Source organism: Oncorhynchus nerka, linkage group LG16 (assembly GCF_034236695.1).
Source record: "Oncorhynchus nerka isolate Pitt River linkage group LG16, Oner_Uvic_2.0, whole genome shotgun sequence".
Lineage (NCBI taxonomy): Eukaryota > Metazoa > Chordata > Actinopteri > Salmoniformes > Salmonidae > Oncorhynchus > Oncorhynchus nerka.
The window spans coordinates 25,005,074-25,032,232 of NC_088411.1; the positions used below are offsets into that span (position 1 = coordinate 25,005,074).

At 42.0% G+C, this 27,159-nt stretch overlaps 2 protein-coding genes across 4 annotated transcripts; one reads left to right on the forward strand and one right to left on the reverse strand.

Moving 5' to 3' along the window:
- The first annotated feature begins 1,643 nt into the window (after positions 1–1,643).
- LOC115144294 (E3 ubiquitin-protein ligase MARCHF7-like) lies at positions 1,644–9,236 on the forward strand. 2 transcript variants are annotated; one of them, XM_029685212.2, is made up of 10 exons: positions 1,644–1,777; positions 2,069–2,175; positions 2,412–2,567; positions 2,868–3,048; positions 3,350–4,697; positions 6,491–6,660; positions 6,760–6,869; positions 7,614–7,715; positions 8,042–8,087; positions 8,479–9,236. In XM_029685212.2, exons 2-10 carry the CDS (start codon positions 2,086–2,088, stop codon positions 8,565–8,567), a joined length of 2,292 nt encoding a protein of 763 aa, XP_029541072.2. In that variant the 5' UTR covers positions 1,644–1,777; positions 2,069–2,085; the 3' UTR covers positions 8,568–9,236. The 2 variants fall into 2 exon arrangements, with proteins under 2 accessions (XP_029541072.2, XP_029541071.2); XM_029685211.2 differs by lacking the exon at positions 8,042–8,087 and having other exon boundaries at positions 1,645–1,777; positions 8,479–8,566.
- On the reverse strand, positions 8,319–27,107 carry cntd1 (cyclin N-terminal domain containing 1). Of its 2 annotated transcripts, none has more exons than XM_029685214.2 (7): positions 26,924–27,107; positions 19,649–19,724; positions 19,383–19,557; positions 18,176–18,338; positions 9,831–9,975; positions 9,562–9,658; positions 8,319–9,372 (listed from the first exon to the last, which is right to left on the reverse strand). In XM_029685214.2, the coding sequence occupies exons 1-7, from the start codon at positions 27,090–27,092 to the stop codon at positions 9,256–9,258; spliced, it is 942 nt and encodes a 313-aa protein (XP_029541074.2). In that variant the 5' UTR covers positions 27,093–27,107; the 3' UTR covers positions 8,319–9,255. The 2 variants fall into 2 exon arrangements, with proteins under 2 accessions (XP_029541074.2, XP_029541073.2); XM_029685213.2 differs by lacking the exon at positions 26,924–27,107 and adding an exon at positions 25,282–25,639.
- Between the last annotated feature and the right edge of the window lie 52 nt (positions 27,108–27,159).

Below are 27,159 nucleotides of genomic sequence, written 5' to 3' on the forward strand. Positions count from 1 at the left end.
CTATATTACAGTAGGATGGCTGAGGCTGCAGTATAGCAGTGATAAATGCCCCAGCCAGGTGTGTGCCCAGCCCAGGGCTGCCGGTTCCAGTGTGTGGGTTTTGACAGAATCTATGTCCTAAATGAGACTCTATTCGCTAAATAGTGTACTTCTTTTTAACCAGAGCCCTATAGGCCCTGGTCAAAAGTAGTGCACTATAAAGGGATGCCATTTGGGAAGCATCCAGAGAGGCAGGCAGGAGGAGAGATTAATTAGGGTTAAATTTGATTTGGAGCGATCAGCAGTCATGCAGAGCTGAAGCAGTGTTATGCCAGTGAGAGTGAAGTCTGTCCTCTGCATCCCCTACTAATCCACTGAAACTCCAGCACCTCTCTCTCACTGCATCCCAAATGGTACCCTCTTCCCTATTTAGTGCACTGTTTTTTTTTTTGCCCTGGTCAAAAGTAGTGTACTAAACAGAGAATAGGGTGCTATTGGGGATGAACATCACTCTCTATGCCAAAGCAAAGTCTACCTCGCACACAGCAGCTCCACTGCACACACCTTCCCTCAGGTGCTTCAGGCAGCTGTAATCCCTCACACCGCTCCGCTCTGCACTCAGATGTTGTGCTGCCTGTGAGACTCCTGAAGGATCATGGGGTGCAGATTTCTCTATTCCCATGATCTCTCCATAACAGATATACAATCTGCTACTGAAGTTGGGGTAGGCAGGCATATTCTCAAGCTGTAAGGTTAGCACAACAACAATTTGACATGCAGTTAATTGTCCATTAAATGGGCAATCAGCAGTAGCTACATGATATGTACCCATTGATTCTTGAAGAATATAACTTAGAAATGTCTCATGAGCTTAGTTCAACTGTCGTACTCCATCAGAACCCAAAATATATGCTTGTTTTACTCCAATGTTTGTAAACAAAGTAAATGTAAACAAACACTATACAGCCTCAAAACATGGTTAAAACTATTATTTTGATATCATGGATGGTCAGTCCTTGCATTTATATCTCTGTACATGAATTTGAGAGTGATTACATTTCTTTAGCCCCATCCCTCAGCTTTTTACCGAAACAGGGGCGGGAAGAAGCTATTTGTGTTTGTATTGTATAAGGGTAAAGAGAAGGCCACCTCGAACTGGCACTGATATTACTGAAGTAAGTTATATTATTGAAGTAGAGACATGAGTAAATATGTTTTTTATACATTCAAAAAAGGTCAAATGTTTTTCTTTCTGCCTCATAAGAAAACAGGGGGCAGGAAAACCAGCATGCAGGGAACTACTTTTGTGTATTACTTAGATTATTGTGTGAACTAGACTGTACTGTAGCCTATAGGTGTGAGTGACCAGGTTGATAAGGCCTATGAATCTCATACACTGCATCAACAAAATCATGAAAACAGTAGCAGCATAGCAACCAATTGCAGGCCCCTAAAGAACTGACTTGCTTATTTGGCAAGTGAGCCATAAAAAAAATCAATCCCCCAATGACTACCTACCATGTGATGGAGCTGTTTGGATGGGCTATGGATATCCTATATTTACCAACATGAATGCGCTCAGATCTGACCTGTTGTATAATTTTTGGGAGACAAATTTCCATTTAAAAAAAAAATGCATGCGCGCGACCGACACGCCCATACAACTCCACCTGAAGTTTTGTGAGCGTGCCTCATCTCTATGGAGACGAAGAGACGCATCAGAGGGGAAAACACAGTTTGGGAAGGAAGTAGCTAGCTATCTAGCGGCTCACTGACTGAAAATGGATTCGATTAAATAGTAAGAGATGATAATAATTTAGCTATTCTGTAATTACTTAATAGGTTAACAGAATGGTAGGGCATTTGCATTTGCTTATAAGCGTCTGCCACCACAATTCAACCGATCCACCTGTCTTAGCCTACCTATTATATAACGTTAACTAGATAATATATTACATTATTATGGTGACGAACACGCCAACGAGTTAGCTAAGTTAGCTAACTAGCTAATTTTGTTGATATGTAAAATATGTGTAATGTGTAATCTTATAAATCAATAAACTTTACTTCACATAACGTTGTATGTCAGGAGTCTTTGTCCACATAATGTACAGCTGGGAAAGACGCGCAGCTGAGAACCTCACTAATGCTGAACACATTTGTGAGGTGAGGAAGAGGAGAGACCTTAAATATGAGGTAAGCTATGTTCCGAAGAGGTAGGCCTAAATCTTGTACATTAGCAGTTCTCAAATAATTTAAATGACATGAAAGTTTACAGGGCATAGACAATTGCATGACGGATGTTGTTCAAGTATGACAGCAACAGATAACAGTGGTAGCCTATGGTGTAGAGATTATTGCTGAATGAAAGTGATGATAATGATGGTGATAATTAAGGCGATTATATGGAAATGAAGGTAATTATGTTGCAGGACCACCTACGCAGACAGGAACAGGAAAGGGCAGACGCAGAGGTGAGGAGGGAAGTACACAGAGTACGGACGCCTTCACCAACACCTAAGACAAATAGGTTCAAAGCCCGCAGGTATGAAAGACCATGGGCACAGGGAGCGCCAGGCACCAAGAAGGTATTCACACTTCTACAGTTTTACAAGTGCCACATAACATTGTCTGTACATGTCATTGAAACAACATTGGTTCTGTATAGCTCAGTTGGTAGAGCATGGTGCTTGCAACACCAGGGTTGTGAGTTTGATTCTCATGGGGGGACAGTATGAAAAATGTATGCACTAACTACAAAGAGAGTCTGCAAAATGACTAAAGTAAAATGTCAACATCTCTACAGTTCATTGGTTGAGACTGTAGCCTACATTCATCTTTATCCATCCTCTAATAGTTTCTCTAAACCTTGTCTTGCTGCCTTTCAGTCCTCCAGCTCTGTGAAATCCACCAGATCAGAGATGAGAAACTCACAGAACAAAGGCTCAGAGTCCCGCTTTCCTGCCATCTCCAGCGGAACCCAGAGCAGTGTAACCCAAAGTAGAACAGCAGAATTGGCAACCACATCAAAGACATGGAGAAGAGCCATTGCCCCACTGGCATCCCACTGTAAGATTCTCACAATGCATCCTCTGGTGCATCCTCTTAGACCATGCCCCCTCCCCCCCCCCCCACGGGGGTGCACATTTAGTTTTTTGCTCTAGCACTACACAGCTGATTCAATAAATCAAAGTTTGACGATGTAGTGCTAGAGAAAAAACATTGTGCACGGGGGGGGCAGGATCGAGTTTGGAAAACCCTGTCTTAGACGACGGACTTCTCTCACCAGAGGTTATGGGGTCCAATGACTCCATTTACATTTACATTTTTGATCAAATTTATATACTTTCTTCTTTATGCTTTTTTCAAGGTAAGGAACAATCTCCACCATGTCACAAACACAGATCTGTGGCTGTAAAAAACAGAGCCTGTAAGTTATCCACATGTGTAACTAAGTCAAACACTCTGAAACTAACACAAAGTCAAGACACACTGAGGGTGAAGAAAAAGATAGGGGCACCATCATGTGACCGTGCAGATAGTTCAAACATCTCTACAAGACATGATCTGGTCAAGAGGCCATTAGACAGCTGCTCCCTCCCACAGCCCCTGACCTTTTCTAGAAGATCCTACACAGATGGGCCCCGTCTTCCCTCACTGCAGTACCACCGCTCCCCCAGCCCAGACGACCCAGAGTCCCATCCCTATGTCCAGCTGATCTCGGATCCCTTCCAGGGCTACTCAGAGAGCAGTAGTATCACAGAGGAGTACGTACGCAGTGAGGACACCTACAGGGCTGAGCTCTGCTCCAGGAGTTTAGCTGACACCAGTCCTTTGTCCGTACCGGAGTCCCTCCCCTCGCAATGCCCCTCCAGCAGTGGCACCCTAGAAAGCAGCTCTCTCAGCCTCAGTGACTCCTTCACCGGCCCCCTCAGCAGCCACTTCCGCACGCTGGGTGTTCTGTCCTCAGAGTCTGAGTCAGACGGGGAAGACGACAGCCATTCATGTCAGGATGCTGATAGAGAGAGCTACCAAATCCCCGTGAGGTGGACTGCCTCTCAGTCTCCCAGTGTCCGTACCGTCCGGAGTCCCAGGGGCCTGCAGTCCCAGCTGAGTTTGGAGTCAACAAGCACCCCTGAAGAATCACCAAACAGTAGAGCTTCATACACTGGAGAAGGATATAGTCCCATGCCTTCACTAATGCAAGTAGGTCGACTGTCGATATCACCGCTGTCCATAACACCCTCTGTCACACAGAGAGCCAGCAGGGCTCTCACTATCCCGCAGCAGCTGTATGACCACCTCCCTGAGCTGGATCATCTCAGCCCCCTTAGCCCCAGGAGAGCTAACCCCATCTGGCTGGGCTCAGAGAGATGGCCGGTGCTGGAGGCCTCACCACCCAGGACCAGCTACACCCTGAGGCACTCCCAGCTGGTCAGCAGGATCCAGCAGGAGGAACCAGAGGAGGTCAGAGGAGAGGCCAGTAGTAGTGATAGTAGTACAGAGGACACTCCGTCCTCCAGTGAAGCCTCGCGCCATGGGACCTCTGGGCTGATGGATCACCTGACCATGGCCCTGATGGCCCTCCGTGACATCCGCAGGGAGGTGGCTCACATTCAGATGAGCAACGCACAGCAGGGTAGTGGTGCTATGGCAGCTCAGGAGGCCCAATCAGCACCGGCTACCAACCCAGAGACGTTACGCAAAATCAAAGAACGGTGAGAGGAGCTGGAGAATGGGACAAGTACTCTTTCCTTCTGTTCTTGTCATTATGTCAGATGAGTATCCTCTCTAAATATACACTGCTCAAAAAAATAAAGGGAACACTAAAATAACACATCCTAGATCTGAATGAATTAAATATTCTTATTAAATACTTTTTTCTTGACATAGTTGAATGTGCTGACAACAAAATCACACAAAAATGATCAATGGAAATCAAATTAATCAACCCATGGAGGTCTGGATTTGGAGTCACACTCAAAATGAAAGTGGAAAACTACACTACAGGCTGATCCAACTTTGATGTAATGTCCTTAAAACAAGTCAAAATGAGGCTCAGTAGTGTGTGTGGCCTCCACGTGCCTGTATGACCTCCCTACAACGCCTGGGCAAGCTCCTGATGAGGTGGCGGATGGTCTCCTGAGGGATCTCCTCCCAGACCTGGACTAAAGCATCCGCCAACTCCTGGACAGTCTGTGGTGCAACGTGGCGTTGGTGGATGGAGCGACACATGATGTCGCAGATGTGCTCAATTGGATTCAGGTCTGGGGAACGGGCGGGCAAGTCCATAGCATCAATGCCTTCCTCTTGCAGGAACTGCTGACACACTCCAGCCACATGAGGTCTAGCATTGTCTTGCATTAGGAGGAACCCAGGGCCAACCGCACCAGCATATGGTCTCACAAGGGGTCTGAGGATCTCATCTCAGTACCTAATGGCAGTCAGGCTACCTCTGGCGAGCACATGGAGGGCTGTGCGGCCCCCAAAGAAATGCCACCCCACACCATGACTGACCCACCGCCAAACCGGTCATGCTGGAGGATGTTGCAGGCAGCAGAACGTTCTCCACGGCGTCTCCAGACTCTGTCACGTCTGTCACATGTGCTCAGTGTGAACCTGCTTTCATCTGTGAAGAGCACAGGGCGCCAGTGGCGAATTTGCCAATCTTGGTGTTCTCTGGCAAATGCCAAACATCCTGCACGGTGTTGGGCTGTAAGCACAACACCCACCTGTGGACGTCGGGCCCTCATACCATCCTCGTGGAGTCTGTTTCTGACCGTTTGAGCAGACACATGCACATTTGTGGCTTGCTGGAGGTAATTTTGCAGGACTCTGGCAGTGCTTCTCTTGCTCCTCCTTGCACAAAGGCGGAGGTAGCGGTCCTGCTGCTGGGTTGTTGCCCTCCTACAGCCTCCTCCACGTCTCCTGATGTACTGGTCTGTCTCCTGGTAGCGCCTCCATGCTCTGGACACTACGCTGACAGACACAGCAAACCTTCTTGCCACAGCTCGCATTGATGTTCCATCCTGGATGAGACTCCGTCTCATGCTACCACTAGAGTGAAAGCACCGCCAGCATTCAAAAGTGACCAAAACATCAGCATAGGAACTGAGAAGTGGTCTGTGGTCACCACCTGCAGAACCACTCCTTTATTGGGGGTGTCTTGCTAATTGCCTATAATTTCCACCTGTTGTCTATTCCATTTGCACAACAGCATGTTAAATGTATTGTCAATCAGTGTTGCTTCCTAAGTGGACAGTTTGATTTCACAGAAGTGTGATTGACTTGGAGTTACATTGTGTTGTTTAAGTGTTCCCTTTATTTTTTTGAGCAGTGTAGTTACTGGTACCTTGATAAAGTTTGGCATGCACATTTATTTTGCTTTTATACAGATGTAGGATCTTAATTTGACCTACACTGGGTGTAAAAAAACATTAAGAACAACTTTATAAAGTAGCATGAACTCATCCTATATTCTTCATCTCATTTGTAATCTTCTAACCTCCAGTCTGTTGGAAGAGTCTTCTGATGAGGAGGAAGGGGACCAGTGTCGTATCTGTCAGTGTGGTGCTGGCTCCCTGACCAACCCCCTGCTCACCCCCTGTCTCTGCTCCGGCAGCCTGCAGTACATCCACCACGACTGCCTGAAGAGGTGGATCCAGACTAAAATACAGTCAGGTAAGTTTAATGACTGATTTAATTGTTGAAATGAATCATGATGGTGAGGCTCTGAACTGATCGAAGGAATGAAGTGTGTGTGTTACCATGTGTTTCCAGGGACCACACTGTCTGCGGTCAAAACCTGTGAGTTGTGTAAGGGGAGCCTAACACTGGATCTGGACGACTTTGACATGGAGGAGTTTTACCAAAGGCATGGTCAGACACAGGTACACATCCCTTCTTTTGCATATCCCTATAGCTTACTACCCAGCTGTGTAATAACTGTATCAGTCTATTGTTGTGACTTACAATATAAATGCTTATCTGTGTGGTAGCAGGCTGACGTTTACGGTTATGAATCTTGCTCTGGAGGCAGAGCTGAGAAATTTCCACTAGATGTGTCAGCTGCAAAGTCAAAATTGGCTATATTGTAATAATTCATGAAAATCAAAATTTGCCTTTAGTTCATAATTTGACGTTAGGGTTAGGCATTTGGGTTAGCAGTGTGGTTAGAACATTTGAACATCTTGGCCATGTTATGTTCTGTTATAATCTCCACCCGGCACAGCCAGAAGAGGACTGGCCACCCCACATAGCCTGGTTCCTCTCTAGGTTTCTTCCTAGGTTTTGGCCTTTCTAGGGAGTTTTTCCTAGCCCCCGTGCTTCTACACCTGCATTGCTTGCTGTTTGGGGTTTTAGGCTGGGTTTCTGTACAGCACTTTGAGATATCAGCTGATGTACGAAGGGCTATATAAATTGATTTGATTGTTAGGGTTAGGTTTCAAATCAGATTTTATGACTTTGTGGCTGTGCCAGCTAGTGACCACTCTGCAGATCTGCCTCCAGAACAAGATTCATGACGAAAAACACTAACTCCTGTGTGATATGGCATGCTAGTAGGAGTAAATATTAGTAGGTTGTTTATCTCATCCATATTCTCTTTTAACCTCCTGACTTCCCTGCCGTCCCAGGTGGAGCAGACCAGTCCAGAGCTGTACATGTTGCTGATCCTTCGGCAGAGGTTCTCAGAGCTGCTGCAGGTGGCCCAGTCACGTAGCAACGCCGTCTCTAGGGTAGGGAGGAACTATTTCATGGTGATGGTGCTCATGCAGTGAGGGACTAACGTCCTGTTCCCCAATGGTATAGACTACTCCACAGCTATCCATTTATACATACAGTATCACAAGTTAATGCTGTTGTTACTCCTTCAGAAAGTAGATAGCCTATATCTAAGCCTGTTTTAAAGGTGAGGTACACAGTATAAGTGAGAGAGAGGGATTTAAAACAAGATGACTCACTAGGCTTCCCATAAATAATGGAGTATAACTAATTGGTACGTTCATGATTATCTGCTACAGTATGAGATAGATTGAAGGTCAGAAATGTTTCTTTATCTTAGATGGCTACCAGACTGTACCTGATTCAGAGAACAGCAGGGGCCAACAGTAGGTGACGACAGTGTTGATCATTTGGTGACAGAAATACTGTGCAAATCTAAATGGATCAACACTTGATAGCCAGAGTTCTTATATTGAGATGTCTGCAATTTACTAAATAATTGCCTTCTTTGTAAAAATGGATTTGAGGAGTAAATCTGATTTTAAATCATTTGATTTGAAAGATTGTTAGGTTTAAAGGACAACTTTGATTGAAGAATGATTGATCAATGGAACCTGTTGTGTTTACTGGCCTTTTATTTAAAAATATATCAACAAATTAAGATGTTTTATTGTCACATACACCGGATAGGTGCAGTGAAATGTGTCACACTCTCTGAATAGCTATCTACAGTTGAATAACAGCAGTTGACTGGATGTTGTCTTGATTCTCCCTCAGGTTTGATGGGTTTCTCTTCTTCCACGCACACTGAGGGTGAAAGCCAGCAGAGGGAGCCAGAGAGGCAATCACACGCCAGGGACACCTGACCCACCCACCTACCTGACACCTTCACCCTTCTTACTTCCTGTTTTTAAATCCTGGGTGAAGTGACGTTTATGATGAATTTATTCTAACTTATTTCATGAAATGATTTTAACACACGATGCAGTGCATCTTATTCAATGGTACCATCTGGACAGAGGAGAAATAAACTTGACAGAGAGGTGGTGGGTATAATAAATACATGTATTCTTATCTATTTAAGTTAAATGAATGACTTATTACACTATTTATTACATTTCTATTATTAGGATTTTAACATCAGCTTTGCTTTTATATTGCACACTATGGCATTTAACAGATATGACTTGATAGATGGAAGAAGGCTCTTTAATGCTGCTAATTGTTGGAACAGTAAACAGAAATAAACATGCAGAAAATAGAAGTTAAATTCTTAAGGAAATCAACTAGAAAGTCAAACTCAGGGAGCTAGTTTTTACATCAGATGTTTGGTGCGAACCTTTCAATCTTCTACATACACACTTCTACATACACAGACACTGTAGTTTTACTGTACTGTTTTACTGTATAGTACTGTACTGTCTAAGTATCAATGGCTTTCTTTCTTTCATAACTTCCTGTAGCTGAAGAAACTTAGTTCATTGTCAAGTTTCAGACCAACAAATTAGCGTTAATAAAATCTTTCAATCGATGAATGTGTTGTTCGGACTCGACTCAAGTTGCTGTGACCATGGGAGAGTTGTTCTTGGTAATGTGCATCAGTGTAACATGTGTGAAATCACTGATGCTCTTCACTGAGATCCCTGTGATGTGACTCAGCTCCTCCACTACCTGGTGATCAATGGTTGGGCCGTTACTAGTTCACTGAGCAGCATGCACTGTAGTAACCAAACACTAGTTTTTAGCGAAAGTTTACAATCCAACTTCCAACATAATAGCTTAAACCTTATTAAGTATGGAAGAAATAAAAGTTAATACTATTACTGTTTACAAGAAGGATATATTATAGTAGCTGATCACCTGTTCCCAGTTAGTGACATTGAGGATGTATGCACCCACAGCAATGACACCAACACCAAGAAGCATGCAGTCTTCAGTCACCGACACGAAAGTCTTTCTGTTGGTTTTCAAAGAGGACACATGCTTATTTATGGCTGTTACACTGCTGTTAACTAACCACACACGGCCTACTGTTACTAACATTGAGAGGGGAGAACTATGGCTGCCAATGGCCCTGGTCAAAGGTAGAGCACTATAGGGAATAGGGTGCCTTTTGGGACACAGCCTACCTCTGTTCGTCAGATGGGCTCAGGCACTGAGTGGTGGCCTTGAGCAGGGAGTCATAGATGGCTGTCCTCTGGAGGTAGGTGAACTGGAGCACGTGTCTGCTGAGGTGATGCAGGTGCTCCACAGGGATAGAAGAGTCATTGTGCCCTGTAGGATATGGTGGGTAGTGAATAAATAGTTACATACCGGAAACACCAAGAGGCATTTAAAAAAAAACGATTTTATTGGATATCCAAAACATACAATATACTTGCAGTGAAGCAGCTCAACTACTACACCATACCAGTCATCCAACAACTACACCAAACCAGTCATCCAACAACTACACCATACCAGTCATCCAACAGACTCCCATTCAGAGCGACACACAGAAGCATCCAGGGTTAATGCCCTGCTCAAGGGCACGTTGACAGAACTCCCACCAGGACAAAAAAGTGAACCCGAACCCGACAAAAATCAACCCACAGTTCCACCATAGGTTTACATCAACAATTCGAGGACCCCCCCCCCTCCCCCAAGTTGAAACATTTTCCTCATGATTTGAAAAAAGAATCTTCAGGAGTAGGCAGCGCCATAAGTAAGTGAGTAAACTGAGATATGACTAAGGAGTTAAATCAGGGCAATTTCTTCATAAATAGACAGGTATTTACCTCTCCATGGTTGCAGGATCCTGTCTATTTTTACAAGTTTTCTATTGAAATTCATTGTGGAGAGCTTATTTATATATTTTGTGATATGAATACCAAATATGTCTACTTCACCATCAGCCCATTATATACAGCTGAAGTCGGAAGTTTACATACACCTTAGCCAGATACATTTAAACTCAGTTTTTCACAATTCCTGACATTTAATCCTAGTAAAAATGCCCTGTCTTAGGTCAGTTAGGATCACCACTTTATTTAAATAATGTGAAATGTCAGAATAATAGTAGACAGAATGATTAATTTCAGCTTTTATTTCTTTCATCACATTACCAGTGGCCAGAAGTTTACATACACTCAGTTAGTATTTGGTAGCATTGCCTTTAAATTGTTTAACTTGGGTCAAACGTTTTGGGTAGCCTTCCACAAGCTTCCCAAAATAAGTTGGGTGGATTTTGGCCCATTCCCCCTGACAGAGCTTGTGTAACTGAGTCAGGTTTGTAGGCACGCGCTTTTTCAGTTCTGCCCAAAAGATTTCTATAGTATTGATGTCAGGGCTTTGTAATGGCCCCTCCAATACCTTGACTTTGTTGACCTTAAGCCATTTTGCCACAACTTTGGAAGTATTCTTGGGGTCATTGTCAATTTGGAAGACCCATTTACGGCCAAGCTTTAACTTCTTGAGATGTTGCTTCAATATATCCACATAATTTTCCTCCCTCGTGATGCCATATATTTTGTGCACCAGTCCCTCCTGCAGAAAAGCACCCCCACAACATGATTCTGCCACCCCTGTGCTTCACGGTTGGGATGGTGTTCGTCGGCTTGAAAGCTACCCTCTTTTTCCTCCAAACATAACGATGGTCATTATGACCAAACAGTTCTATTTTTGTTTCATCAGACCAGAGGACATTTCTCCAAAAGGTACGATCTTTGTTGCAAACCGATATCAGCTGATATCTCAAAGTGCTGTACAGAAACCCAGCCTAAAACCCCAAACAGCAAACAATGCAGGTGTAATGGCGTTTTTGGAGCAGTGGCTTCTTCCTTGCTGAGCGGCCTTTCGGGTTATGTTTACATAGGACTTGTTTTACTGTAGATATAGATACTTTTGTACCGGTTTCCTCCAGCATCTTCACAAGGTCCTTTGCTGTTCTTTTTTCGCACCAAAGTACGTTCATCTCTAGGAGACAGAACGCATCTCCTTCCTGAGAGGGATGACGGCTGTGTGGTCCAATGGTGTTTATACTTGCGTACTATTGTTTATACAGATGAACGTGGTACCTTCAGGCATTTGGAAATTGCACCCAAGGATGAACCAGACTTGGTTGATTTCTTTTGATTTTCCAATGATGTCAAGCAAAGAGGCACTGAGTTTGTATGTAGGCCTTGAAATACATCCACAGGTACACCTCAAATTATGTCAATTAGCCTATAAGAAGCTTCTAAACCCATGACATCACTTTCTGGAAATTTCCAAGCTGTTGAAAGGCACAGTCAACTTAGTGTATGTTAACTTCTGACCCACTGGAATTGTGATACAGTGAATTATAAGTGTAATGATCTGTCTGTAAACAATTGTTGGAAAAATTACTTGTGTCATGCACAAAGTAGATGTCCTAACCTACTTGCCAAAACGATATTTTGTTAACAAGAAATGTGTGGAGTGGTTGAAAAACGAGTTTTAATGACTCCAACCTAAGTGTATGTAAACTTCCGACTGCAGGGTAATGTAAAAGTTGTATTTTTTAAAGATCCAAATAAGTAATATTGTACACTAATAATAATTTGGTTTTAGTCCAGAGAGTACATAAAAGCTATCTAGATCTTCAATGATACATTGCAGGGATCTAGCTTGCGGACTTAATATAAAACTTGAGTCATCGGCATACATGGACACCTTTGTTTTTAAGCCTTGGATTTATAATCCTCTAATGTTGTTATTGGATCTGATTTTAACCAAACATGCGGCCTCTCCTTCACTGCAGCCGAGGTGAGTAAAACATTTAAACATGTTAACCCTCGCAGGGCTGCAGGCCCAGACGGCATACCCAGCCGCGCCCTTAGAGCATGCGCAGACCAGCTAGCTGGTGTGTTTACGGACATATTCAATCAATCCCTATCCCAGTCTGCTGTTCCCACATGCTTCAAGAGGGCCACCATTGTTCCTGTTCCCAAGAAAGCTAAGGTAACTGAGCTAAACGACTACCGCCCCGTAGCACTCACTTCCGTCATCATGAAGTGCTTTGAGAGACTAGTCAAGGACCATATCACCTCCACCCTACCTGACACCCTAGACCCACTCCAATTTGCTTACCGCCCAAATAGGTCCACAGACGATGCAATCTCAACCACACTGCCCTAACCCATCTGGACAAGAGGAATACCTATGTGAGAATGCTGTTCATCGACTACAGCTCGGCATTTAACACCATAGTACCTTCCAAACTCGTCATCAAGCTCGAGACCCTGGGTCTCGACCCCGCCCTGTGCAACTGGGTACTGGACTTCCTGACGGGCCGCCCCCAGGGTAGGCAACAACATCTCCACCCCGCTGATCCTCAACACTGGGGCCCCACAAGGGTGCGTTCTGAGCCCTCTCCTGTACTTCCTGTTCACCCACGACTGCGTGGCCACGCACGCCTCCAATTCAATCATCAAGTTTGCGGACGACACAACAGTGGTAGGCTTGATTACCAACAACGACGAGACGGCCTACAGGGAGGAGGTGAGGGCCCTCAGAGTGTGGTGCCAGGAAAATAACCTCACACTCAACGTCAACAAAACTAAGGAGATGATTGTGGACTTCAGGAATCAGCAGAGGGAACACCCCCCTATCCACATCGATGGAACAGTAGTGGAGAGGGTAGCAAGTTTTAAGTTCCTCGGCATACACATCACAGACAAACTGAATTGGTCCACCCACACAGACAGCATCGTGAAGAAGGCGCAGCAGCGCCTCTTCAACCTCAGGAGGCTGAAGAAATTCGGCTTGTCACCAAAAGCACTCACAAACTTCTACAGATGCACAATCGAGAGCATCCTGGCGGGCTGTATCACCGCCTGGTACGGCAACTGCTCCGCCCACAACCGTAAGGCTCTCCAGAGGGTAGTGAGGTCTACACAACGCATCACCGGGGGCAAACTACCTGCCCTCCAGGACACCTACACCACCCGATGTTACAGGAAGGCCATAAAGATCATCAAGGACAACAACCACCCGAGCCACTGCCTGTTCACCCCGCTATCATCCAGAAGGCGAGGTCAGTACAGGTGCATCAAAGCTGGGACCGAGAGACTGAAAAAAAGCTTTTATCTCAAGGCCATCAGACTGTTAAACAGCCACCACTAACATTGAGTGGCTGCTGCCAACACACTGACTCAACTCCAGCCACTTTAATAATGGGAATTGATGGGAAATGATGTAAAATATATCACTAGCCACTTTAAACAATGCTACCTAATATAATGTTTACATACCCTACATTATTCATCTCATATGTATACGTATATACTGTACTCTATATCATCTACTGCATCTTTATGTAATACATGTATCACTAGCCACTTTAACTATGCCACTTTGTTTACATACTCATCTCATATGTATATACTGTACTCGATACCATCTCCTGTATCTTGCCTATGCTGCTCTGTACCATCACTCATTCATATATCTTTATGTACATACATCTTTATCCCCTTACACTTGTGTGTATAAGACAGTAGTTTTGGAATTGTTAGTTATATTACTTGTTGGTTATTACTGCATTGTCGGAACTAGAAGCACAAGCATTTCCCTACACTCGCATTAACATCTGCTAACCATGTGTATGTGACAAATAAAATTTGATTTGATTTTAATAGCTAGCATTTCGATGGCCATAATGAATAGATATGGTGACAGGGGATACCCTTGTTTAACTCCTCTTGACATTTCAAAACTCTCTGAGAAGTAGCCGTTATTTACTATTTTACACCTGGGATTGCTATACATTATTTTTACTCATTTTATAAGAGAATCACCTCATTTGAAAAAATCCAGGCATTTATAAATAAAATCCAGTCTGACTTTATCAATTGCCTTTTCAAAATCTGCTATATATACCAGGCCTGGCTTCTTAGATGTTTCATGATGTTCTATTATTTCTAGTAGTTGTCGTATATTATCTCCAATGTATCATCCATGTTAAAAACCTGTCTGATCAGGATGAACAATACCTGGTAAAACCTTTTTAATTCTGAATGCTATGCATTTCACTAGTATTTTTGCATCACAACATTGAAGTGTAAGGGGCCTCCAGTTTTTTAGATAGACTGGGTCTTTATATTTGCCATCTGGGTCTTGTTTTAATAATAGAGAAATCAGACCTTTCTGCTGAGTACCTGCAAGACTACCATTTCTTTAGGAGTAGTTAAAACAATCTAACAATGGAGCTTTTAGTATATCAAAAAAGGCTTGATATACCTCTACCGGTATGCAATCAAGCACTGGGGTTTTTCCAGACTGAAAGGATTTAATAGCCTCAAAACGTTATTGCTCTTTAATTTGGCCTTCACACTGATCTTTTTGTAAATTTGTTAATTTTCCATTTTTTATATTATTTGGAAATAATTCCTTACCGTAATCTTCATTCAGTTGGGGAAGATGGGACAGAAAAGAGAACATCTGCCTAAAATAATTAGCTTCCTCTTAAAATATCATTTGGAGAATCATAGATGACTCCATCTTCAGTAACGAGTTTCCGCAAATTATTTTTGTTAGTGTTCCTGTATTGGCAATTCAGGAAGAATTTTGTGCATTTTTCTCCATATTCCATCCAGTTTGGTTTATTTTTGTAATAGATTACATTAGATCGTTCTTGAATAAGTTTCTCAAGTTCTTTTTGTTTTTCCTCTAACTTAGTTTGTATCTCTGTAGTATTGTTTTTATTGCTATCTACCTGTACTATTAGTTCATGGATTTCCCTTGTTAGTCTCGTCTCTTTAGCCAGAAACTGCTTTTTTATTATTGATAAATATTGAATGACCTCTGAAGGTATATTTAAAAGGTATCCCAAACAATAAGGGGATTTGCTGAACCTATATTATACTGGAAGAATTCAGTTATAAATTATTTTGTCTTAGTTAAAAATAAGTTGTCCTCCAGTAAACTTTGATTAAATTTCCAATATCTCCGTCCACGTGGAAAACCTATATGTGAATGCCAATTAGATGATGATCCAATCGCATCCAATCGCAGTCCCCAATTAAAACTTTTTTAACCTTTAATGCAAGAGAGAAAAAGTAGTCAAGACAACTAGCTTGATGAAGTCTCCTCCATGTATATCTCACTAGGTCGGGGTTTTTTAGTCTCCAAATATCCACTATTTCTAACGTGTCCATAATATTTGTGATTTCCTTAAGGACACAGTGATGATAGTTTGTAGAGTGATTACCTTTACGGTCCATTGAGGTACTTAACACTGTGTTATAGTCTCCTACCATAATGATTTGATAATTTGTTGCCTGTAAGTTCAATAAATTGGTATAAATGTTTTCGAAGAAGTATGGATCATCCTGATTCGGACCATATAGATTAATGAGCCATATCTCTTTTTCGTCCACTTTCATATTCAAAAAGATCCACCTTCCTTGCAAATCATTCCTGACTATTTGCACATTCAGATCAACATTTTTGTTAATTAATATCATCACACCTTTTGAGTTCCTTTGTCCATGACAGAAAATTATTTCACCACCCCATTCCTTTTTCCACGCAACTTCATCTAAGGCTGTAGAGTGAGTTTCCTGTAAACAGTATATATTATATTCGTTTTATTTTAGCCACGTAAAGACTGCTCTTCTTTTTTTATAATCTGCTAAACTGTTACAATTATAACTGGCTATACTTATTTCACCCCTTACCATAACTAGATACTATTCTCAGTCTAAATTGACCATAATTAGTGACTTTTCACTGCCATCAGAGATATGACGGTCAAAATTAGAGCATTCAAATGTCTGATATTTAGAATTCAAGAAATAAGTTCTAGCAATATTTGTTTTATTCCCTTGCCTGTGAGCCAATGCCACAGATGTTAGAAAATTGAGACAAGATATTATGTGTGTAGTAAATCTGAGTAGGTTGATGTGTATGATATTGGATGTGATTTAGTGAGTGTGCACGATGTTTGTATAGGAGTAAGACTATAATGCGTGCTATCCTGATATTTTCCCCATGCTTGTTGTAAACATATATAAACTTGTAGACAAATACATAAAAAAGATACACAAACAAGAAACATATTAAATATTAAAACAGTTCTCGACAATAGAGAGTGAGAGAAAAGAGAGAAAGAGAGTGAGAGGGGAGAGCAAGATCAGGTGTGTGTGTATGTATAAGTCCGTATGTGTATGCGAGCATGTAATTGAGTATGTGTGTGTTCATATCCACTTCATAGTGTTCAGATATTTTTACAGTTCCCATTCTTTCTTTTTTTCAGAACCTGAAGTCCCTGTAGAATTTAGTACAGCCATGGTGTTATGGAGCTGTCTCGGAATAGCTGTCCATCTATAAAGAGTATGTCCACAATGAGAAAGGCACGCTTACCCTTCTCCCTCTGTTGCCTTTGTACCGGATACAGTCTCTTACGATGTTTGTTTATCTCCCTTGGAAATTGATCATTGAGACCGAATTTGGTCCCTTTAAGCTCCCTTCCCCTGCTTTGATAATCTCCTTTTGTTGGTAGTGTTCAAATTTTGCGATGATCGGTCGGGGACCCTTGGTCTTGTCGCTCCGGGCTCCAAGTCTGTGTACTCGGTGGAAAGCCACCTTGTTTACTGTCTCTATAGGAAGTTTCAAGGCAGATTGCATGAATTCTCTGATCGCGCCCTCTGGATTATCGGATACATCCTCAGGAACCCCAGAAAAAAATGATTTTCACGCATGCTACGACTTTGTATGTCTAGTAGCGACTCCTTCATCACTGTTTTCCCTGAAAAAACTATCCATGTTGGAATCATGGATTTTTACCTTGGCTGCCCTGTTACCTTGGCTGCCTTGTGAGTGCCTTGTTCTCTTCTTGGAGTGTGAGAATTTCACTCTGGCTAAACTCCAAACTCCCCCTCAGCCCTGCTACCTCCTCACACAACTTTTCCAGAGGCATTTTACTGTATAACCATTTTACAGCAGTGGGCTAAATCAGGGTCACAGAGTGATTCTTGGTAGTCTTAAACAAATCTATTTTGAAACAGAAGTATACACCGCGCGCACACACATGGTTATGGGATTTTTTTTTAAAAGAAGACACCTGTACCATGTCAGATATAGAGTTGAAATGTATTCAATTGTGAGTTTGCATCCCAATATTACACTTTATATAAAAAAAGAAAATTATGTAACCTTTATTTAACTAGGCAAGTCAGTTAAGAACAAATTATTTACAATGACGGCCTACCCAGAAGACAGAAGACTGGAATATAACAAAACGGTTTGACATAGAAACATTGGATTTATCAATGTTTTTTTAAATAATATTTTTAAAAGATATTAATAACATTCTGCCCATGAGACCAAAGAGGGCACTTTTGGTCATTGCCTGTAGGCAATGGGTTCTACAGGCCTAAATAGGAATGTAGCATGTAATGTAGACCTCATTACAGCAAAATGTCATGTCTCTTTTTATGGTTATCATAAGGACTACAGAATGTGAAATACTTACCAAGCACCTCCAGGAGTATCTCAACATAAGTCAGAGGGTTGGGGGTGTTTAGCCTGAAGTCAAGTGCTTTCAAGATCATCAGCTCCATGTCCATGATAGTTTGTTTGGAAATGCTGTGGCCCATCGAGTGAAGAAACTGCGCTGCTGTGTTGTTGTCAACCACCTGGTAAAGTAAAAGGTGAGAAATGTATTATTGACATTATGAATGGTGATACAAATGGTGATCTACAGATTATAGGGCCGATTTCAAGTTTTCACAACAATCGGTAATTGCCATTTTTGGACGCAGATTATGGCCGATTACATTACATTGTCTTGTGTTGCATATAATCAATGCGGTGCCTGTCAATTTATCCTCGAATCACAGCCTACTTCGCCAAACGGGGAGGTTTTAACAATAACGCATTCGTTGCACAAATGTACCTAACCATAAACATTAATGTCTTTCTTAAAATCAATACACAGAAGTATATATTTTTAAACCTGCATATTTAGTTAAAATAAATTCATGTTAGCAGGCAATATTAACTAGGGAAATTGTGTCACGTCTCTTGCGTTCGTTGCAGTTTGGGCCACCTGGCTTGTTGCGAACTAATTTACCAGAATTTTACATAATTATGACATAACATTGAAGGTTCTGCAATATAACAGCAATATTTAGACTTAGGGTTGCCACCCATTTGATAAAATACGGAACGGTTCCGTGAATTTCACTGAAAGAATAAACGATTTGTTTTCAAAATGATAGTTTCCGGATTTGACCATATTAATGACCAAAGACTCATATTTATGTGTTTATTATATAATAATTAAGTCTATGATTTGATATTTGATAGAGCAGTCTGACTGAGTGGTGGTAGGCAGCAGCAGGCTCGTAAGCATTCATTCAAACTTTACTGCGTTTGCACTTTTACTTTCTTCTCCAACACTGTATTTTTGCATTATTTAAACCAAATTGAGCATGTTTCATTATTTATTTGAGACAAAATAGATTTTATTTATGTATTATATTAAGTTAAAATAAAAGTGTTCATTGTTCATTCAGTAATTGTCAATATTACAAATATATATATATATATATATAAAATTGCCAGATTAATCGGTATCGGCTTTTTTGGTCCTCCAATAATCGGTATCGGCATTGAAAAATTATTAAATCGGTCAACCTCAACTACATATGATAATGAAAAAGTTTCCCAAAACTCACAGCACTGTGCAAAGACAGTTTGCTTGCTATTTGCACACAAGACAGGAGAATGAGATGGAACTTCTCACTCAGTTTCTCATAAACAAGGTCCGCGTAATTTCCTTTATGGGCACCTGCTGCCCCTGCAGGTGTGTGTGGTGTTGAAAACAGATCCTCCAGGTGCTTTATCATGAACCTGTTAGCAGAAGATACTCATTAAATTGGTCTTACTTTTAATCACATTGACAGATAACTGATAGTTTCCGTTTTCAAATCATGAATCCTACCTTTCAAGTAATTCAACAGCATGATATCCAACCATGGGGTCAAGTCTTAACTCTTCTGTGACAAGGAAAATGCATTCTGTGGAAAACAGAGCCAGAGGTTTTAGGCCTATTCAGATTGGATTTCATGGCCTAGTCCTACGGTTCAAGTCTGTAAATGTTTTAGCTAGACAGTTTATTGTGGTAACTTTCGAGCATGGCACTTGCAACGACAGGGTCAAATCAAATGTTATTTCTCACATATGCCGAATACAACAGGTGTAGACTAGACCTTACAGTGAAATGCTTACTTAAAAGCCCTTAACCAACAAATAGATAAGTAAAAAAATAATGAAAATAAAATTAACAATTAATTAAACTGTAGCAGGAAAATAACAATAGCGTGGCTATATACAGGTGGTCCCGGTACAGAGTCAATGTGCAGGGGCACCGGTTAGTTGAGGGAACTGAAGTAATATGTACATGTAGGGAGAGTGGGTTCGATTCTTGGGATAGGGCTCCTGAGTGGCGCAGATGTCTAAGGCACTACTTATTTGTGCTAGAGGTGTCACTACAGAACCTGGTTCGGTCCTGGGCTCTATTGCATCCGGTGGTGACTGGGAGTACCATATGGGGGTGCACAATTGGCCCAGCGTCGTCCGGGTTTGGCCGTGATATGCTGTCATTGTAAATAATAATTTGTTCTTAACTGACTTGCTTAGTTAAATAAAGGTTAAAATTATCAAATTTTAAGATAAATAGCATAGTGAGCAATATTTATTGTACAGGGTGGATATTGCTTGTAAATATCCTTTTAAAAAGGTAAATTACATTTTAATGGCGTCAGGCCGAGGCTCTGCATCTGTCCTCGTGCTCCTAGACCTTAGTGCTGCTTTTGATACCATCGATCACCACATTCTTTTGGAGAGATTGGAAACCCAAATTGGTCTACACGGACAAGTCCTGGCCTGGTTTAGATCTTATCTGTCGGAAAGATATCATTTTGTCTCTGTATATGGTTTGTCCTGTGACAAATCAACTGTACATTTCGGTGTTCCTCAAGGTTCCGTTTTAGGACCACTATTGTTTTCACTATATATTTTACCTCTTGGGGATGTCATTCGAAAACATAATGTAAACTTTCACTGCTATGCAGATGACACACAGCTGTACATTTCAATGGAACATGGTGAAGCCCTAAAATTGCCCTCGCTTAGAAGCCTGTGTTTCAGAGATAAGGAAGTGGATGGCTGCAAACGTTCTACTTTTAAACTCGGACAAAACAGAGATGCTTGTTCTAGGTCCCAACAAAGAGATCTTCTGTTGAATCTGACAATTAATCTTGATGATTGTACAGTCGTCTCAAATAAAACTGTGAAGGACCTCGGCGTTACTCTGGACCCCGATCTCTCTTTTGACAAACATATCAAGACTGTTTCAAGGACAGCTTTTTTCCATCTACGCAACATTTCACAAATCAGAAACTTTCTGTCCAAAAATGATGCTGAAAAATTCATCCATGCTTTTGTTACTTCGAAGTTAGACTACTGCAATGCTCTACTTTCAGGCTAGCCGAATAAAGCACTAAATAAACTTCAGTTAGTGCTAAATACGGCTGCTAGAATCCTGACTAGAACCAAAACATTTGATCATATTACTCCAGTTCTCGCTCCTACCTATCTTTCAGATTTGGTCCTGCCATACATACCTACAGGTACGCTACGGTCACAAGACACAGGCCTCCTAATTGTCCCTAGAATTTCTAAGCAAACAGCTGGAGGCAGGGCTTTCTCCTATAGAGCTCCATTTTTATGGAATGGTCTGCCTACCCATGTAAGAGACGCAGACTCGGTCTCAACCTTTAAGTCGTTACTGAAGACTCATCTCTTCAGTAGGTCATATGATTGAGTGTAGTCTGGCCCAGGAGTGTTAAGGTGAACGGAAAGGCTCTGGAGCAACGAACCGCCCTTGCTGTCTCTGCCTGGCCTGTTCCCCTCTCCACTGGGATTCTCTGCCTCTAACCCTATTACAGGGGCTGGGTCACTGGCTTACTGGTGCTCTACCATGCCGTCCCTAGGAGGGGAGGGGTGCGTCACTTGAGTGGGTTGAGTCACTGACGTGATCTTCCTGTCTGGGTTGGTGCCCCCCTTGGGTTGTGCCGTGGCGGAGATCTTTGTGGGCTATACTCGGCCTTGTCTCAGGATGGTAAGTTGGTGGTTGAAGATATCCCTCTAGTGGTGTGGGGGCTGTGCTTTGGCAAAGTGGGTGGGGTTATATCCTTCCTGTTTAGCCCTGTCCGGGGGTCTCATCGGATGGGGCCACAGTGTCTCCTGACCCCTCCCGTCTCAGCCTCCAGTATTTATGCTGCAGTAGTTTGTGTCGGGAGGCTAGGGTCAGTCTGTTATATCTGGAGTACTTCTGCTGTCTTATCCGGTGTCCTGTGTGAATTTAAGTATACTCTCTCTAATTCTCTCTTTCTTTCTTTCTTTCTTTCTTTCTTTCTCTCAGAGGACCTGAGCCCTAGGACCATGCCTCAGGACTACCTGGCATGATGACTCCTTGCTGTCCCCAGTCCACCTGGCCGTGCTGCTGCTCCAGTTTCAACTGTTCTGCCTGCGGCTATGGAACCTTGACCTGTCCACCGGACGTGCTACCTGTCCCAGACCTGCTGTTGTCAACTCTCTAGAGACAGCAGGAGCGGTAGAGATACTCTGAATGATCGGTTATGAAAAGCCAACTGACACTTCCTCCTGAGGTGCTGACTTGTTGCACCCTCGACAACTACTGTGATTATTATTATTTGACCATGCTGGTCATTTATGAACATTTGAACATCTTGGCCATGTTCTGTTATAATCTCCACCCGGCACAGCCAGAAGAGGACTGGCCACCCCTTATAGCCTGGTTACTCTCTAGGTTTCTTCCTAGGTTCTGGCCTTTCTAGGGAGTTTTTCCCAGCCACCGTGCTACTACACCTGTATTGCTTGCTGTTGGGGTTTTAGGTTGGGTTTCTGTACAGCACTTTGAGATATCAGCTGATGTAAGAAGGGCTTTATAAATACATTTGTAATGTTATTGTCAACGCTTATTTTTTTATTTAACCTGGCAAGTCAGTTTAAGAACAAATTCGTATTTACAATGACTGCCTACGCCGGCCAAACCGGACAATGCTGGGCCAATTGTGCGCCACCCTATGGCACTCCCAGTCACCGCCGGATGTGATACAGCCCAGGATCGAACCAGGGTCTGTAGTGACACCTCTGTCACTGAGAGGTAGTGCCTTAGACTGCTGCGCCACTCGGGAGTCAAAATGTTATGCTACTTGCTACTGTGTAGCAGAATAACTTAGTCCAATCGAATCTAATATGAAAGATCCGACTTTCATCATCTCTTCTGTTTACGACGTGATTCAGTTGTTTATCAGTCGATCAGAAAATCAACAAAATAATAGCACATAACTTATAGCTAGTGTCCGTGTGGTTATGGATAATTCATATTTACTTTAATTTTGACCCTAGTGGCCTCGTTTTTTTAGATTTGATAATATATTGGTTTGGTCAACCTGTCACGGGTTACCTGTGAAGCCAAAATAACGTAATGTTATGTAACTTTAGCATAAACAAACATGGCGCCATTCACATTTCCGGTGGCATGTTCTTGTAAGGTGACCAGACTTCTGAAATGAAAACCGGGGACATTTCCAGTTTGGCGGTCAATAAATAATTAAAATATCCAATGTTATTATCTATGAACTAAAAAAGCGGGACAATTCCAGTTTCATGTATTTAGACTAACAGGCACACTGTGATAGAGAAAACAACTATATTACAGAAACACTACAGACAAGAAAGAACTGTCCGATCTGAACAGCCATTCAGTGGCCCTGGTAGAATAAGAGCAGAATAGAACATGAACAAAATTGAAAAAACAGACAATAGTATACATGAAATACTTAACAACATAATAAAGAAATAAGATGCTGATGAGATTGGTAACTACATAATATACTTATACCAACCTAATCTGTATATTTCTCAGAAGAATGTATTTTCTTCAGGATTGCTCTGTCTTTGGCCAGCTTCTCCATGAACTCCTGGCAGGGGAGGTTAATAGTTTGTCTTCACAATAAGCATGGCCTTGATGGTAGGAACAGTGAACCTATTTCTTGCTGCTGTCCATAGATCATTCATTTGGGAGAACACTCTCTCGACTGGTGCATTACTTCCAGGTAAGCACATGACAACAGACGCTAATCTAGCAAGATTAGTGTGTGGGATGTCATTATATTTGAAGTGGGTAACCACCGTGCTCTATCTCTGACTAAGCGGTGTCTCAGATGTTTTCCATTCTTCAAGCGATCCCCCCTTTAGGAACTCTTACAGGCCAGTAACTTCGTCACACAATGATGCATCCTCATTGATGGTCACATTGGGGCATTTTTCCTGCAGTATGGCTGATGCCTTCTGGATCTCTTCACGCTGAGGTTGCCTTTTTAAAAGGAGACAATGTAAATCTTTTAGATTATCTGTGTGCTTTCCCCATGCTTGCAAGTAGTTCACAGCCATAGTGAAGAATGATTGGGATGTTTTGAGAAAGCTGCCTTTAGACATGGCTTCATTTTCCTCTAGCTCTCTCAAAGTCCTCTGACCAAAACTGGAAGTTTTCATCACATCTTGCAGTCAATTTTGCCTGAACGTTTCTCAGAATTGCAGCGGAGTCCACAGCACAGTGGTCCTGGCCTCCAAGCATCTTGATCGTGTCACTGAATACAGTCAAGTTTCCATGGACAAAGGCCAGCCAAAGTTCAGTCAGTGGATCTTCGAACATTGTTCGCAGGACAACAGGGCATTTGTCTTCAGAAATAAAAAAGGATTTCAATGGCACATACCTTTTCAGCACTCTTTCTAGAGCAGGGAGCCTGGAGATCCAGTGAACATTGCTGGGTCCTAAAATGTTATGGTACTCCTGGCCAACAAACTCACAAAAGCCCTTCAGTCTTTCTACTCTGACAGTGAAAATATGAACATATTCAAAGATCTTTATGAGCAGATACTCAACATCATATCCAAAGCTGTTCTGGCCGTGTTATGAATGATGTGGGCAGGACAACCTAAGCCAATCACCTCCCGCTGCAGAGCATTTTAAACTTTGGTATGGACATTGACCCTCCCCAGCCTATTCAGTCCTCCAAAGTTGGTATTTGTTGTCGGCAGAGAATGTTTTCCAAGTTACATTTTTGGATGACCACCAGGACCTCAGCTGCAATTTCCTCTGCTGTTTCTCCATTCAATTCAACAAAATCAAGCAGTTTTGTTTCCACAGATGTGCTGCCTTCATATATCTTACAATATCTGACTACTATTGGCAGCAGCTTTACATTCCCATGATTGGACACATCAATGGACAGGGACACAAATTCAACCTGGTCTAGGTCCTGTGTTACCAAAGTAGTTGCCCATGTTACTAACACGTTACTCACTATGGCGTCACATTTTGTCCTAGCACATGTAAACTTTTGCTCATAAAGCTTCCGTGTCAGTTGTGCTGTGCAGTCCATAGATTTGTAACTATGATTGTGTCGCATAGTGTGGTATGCAAAGACACCCTCCTGCACAGCTAAACCATATTCTTGAAGAATATGAAGACAGAGGACATACCAACACGGGCAATCAGAGAGGCTTTATGCTTTTTCATCTGATGATGTTCTACCACTGCCGTTCTTCACCGGCTGCCAATTGAAAGAGAGGATGCAGTGAACCATTCTATCGTCTTGACCTGAGCGTATGAAATGGAAATTCTCTCATCATGTTTATCATAAAAAAAGTGCATTTCCATTTCTTGGAAAGAGTCATTGTATCTCCTCTGTCTGCTCTTCTTCACTCTCCTTGTGCCAGTCTTAATTAATCTCTTAACTTTTTATTCTCCTCCTCTTTTCTTCACTCGTCTTCCTGTCCTTCTCTTCACCTTTCCCCCTCACTCTTCTACACTCTCCTTGTGCCAGTCTTAGTTAGTCTCTTAACTTTTTATTCTCCTCCTCTTTTCTTCACTCGTCTTCCTGTCCTTCTCTTCACCTTTCCACCTCACTCTTCTACACTCTCCTTGTGCCAGTCTTAATTAGTCTCTTAACTTTTTATTCTCCTCCTCTTTTCTTCACTCGTCTTCCTTTCCTTCTCTTCACCTTTCCACCTCACTCTTCTACACTCTCCTTGTGCCAGTCTTAATTAGTCTCTTAACTTTTTATTCTCCTCCTCTTTTCTTCACTCGTCTTCCTGTCCTTCTCTTCACCTTTCCCCCTCACTCTTCTACACTCTCCTTGCTTCACTCTTTTTACTCCCTTCATGTTTCCTTCTCCTTCCTCTCCAATCTGTATTAATAAATAGTACACTATTAGATAACCAAAGTATTTTAACAGATTCCCATTGCTTGCCTCATGTTTGTATTTTATCTCAAAAACATTGTTTGGAATAATAAATTGGCAGGCTCCGTAATCATATCTTTATCTTTCCTCCTCTGTCTCCTTCACTCTTCTTCCTATCCAGTCCAGTCTTCCTCCTCTCCTTCCTCTCCACTGCTAATGCTATCCATGAACATTTCTAAATATATTTTCACACTACTTATTATAATGACAAACCATTCTAATTGTAATCTACAAAAATATGCTCTGAATAAATTGTGCATTCATTTAATATAATCATATTTTCAAAATAGCCTGTCCACTGCATGTTTACATGTGGACGTGTTTTAACCTAGCTAGCTAACTTGGTCTATATAGCTAACGTTAGCTAGCATAACCTATTTAAAACCTTATAGGGCAGATCATCTATCTATATAATAAATTGTGATATTATAACATCACTAGCTAGTATCTCAAACGATTGTAATTTACCTGGCTTGAAAAGACGTTTGTGGTGATGTTGTGGATTCACTTTGACACTTGCTAGCTTCTGGCCGAGTTTTCCATAGCAGTTTTCTCTAAAACTATCGCGAGCAAGTAGTTAGTTGAAGAAGAAGAGTGAATGAAGCTACTATAAGCGAGCAGCCCCCTCTGTTGGCCTAAGCAAGCACAACGCGATTGAGACGTCAACCCGTAGGCTCTGCTGCCTGGTCTTTCTTGCCAAGTAAGATATTTCACTTTGCGGTCTGTTTTTAACGCACAGTTAAAAACGGGGAAATTTCCCCGGTAAACGGGGACGTCTGGTCACCCTATTGTAAGGAACGTTGCCAAAGCACAGACAGAACAATGAGATAGTTGACCAAAGTTACGAACAACCGTTAGCAAGCAGCGAGCTAAAAACTTACCTATCAATCGTTTGTCTTTAAAATCCCCACTGTAACGTGATAAATTGCTCAGTTTATCTTTGTTTCTGATATTGAGATTTATGAGAAAGTCTGATAAAATCTCAAAAGAAGCTTCACCAAACATTAGGTTTTTGCTTTGGCTTGGCAAGAATAGGAATCTCTTCGCCATAGCTAAAGTTACTAGCTAGCTAGAAATAAAACGGCAAGATTTTTAAAAAAACTTCGGATTTCGTTGT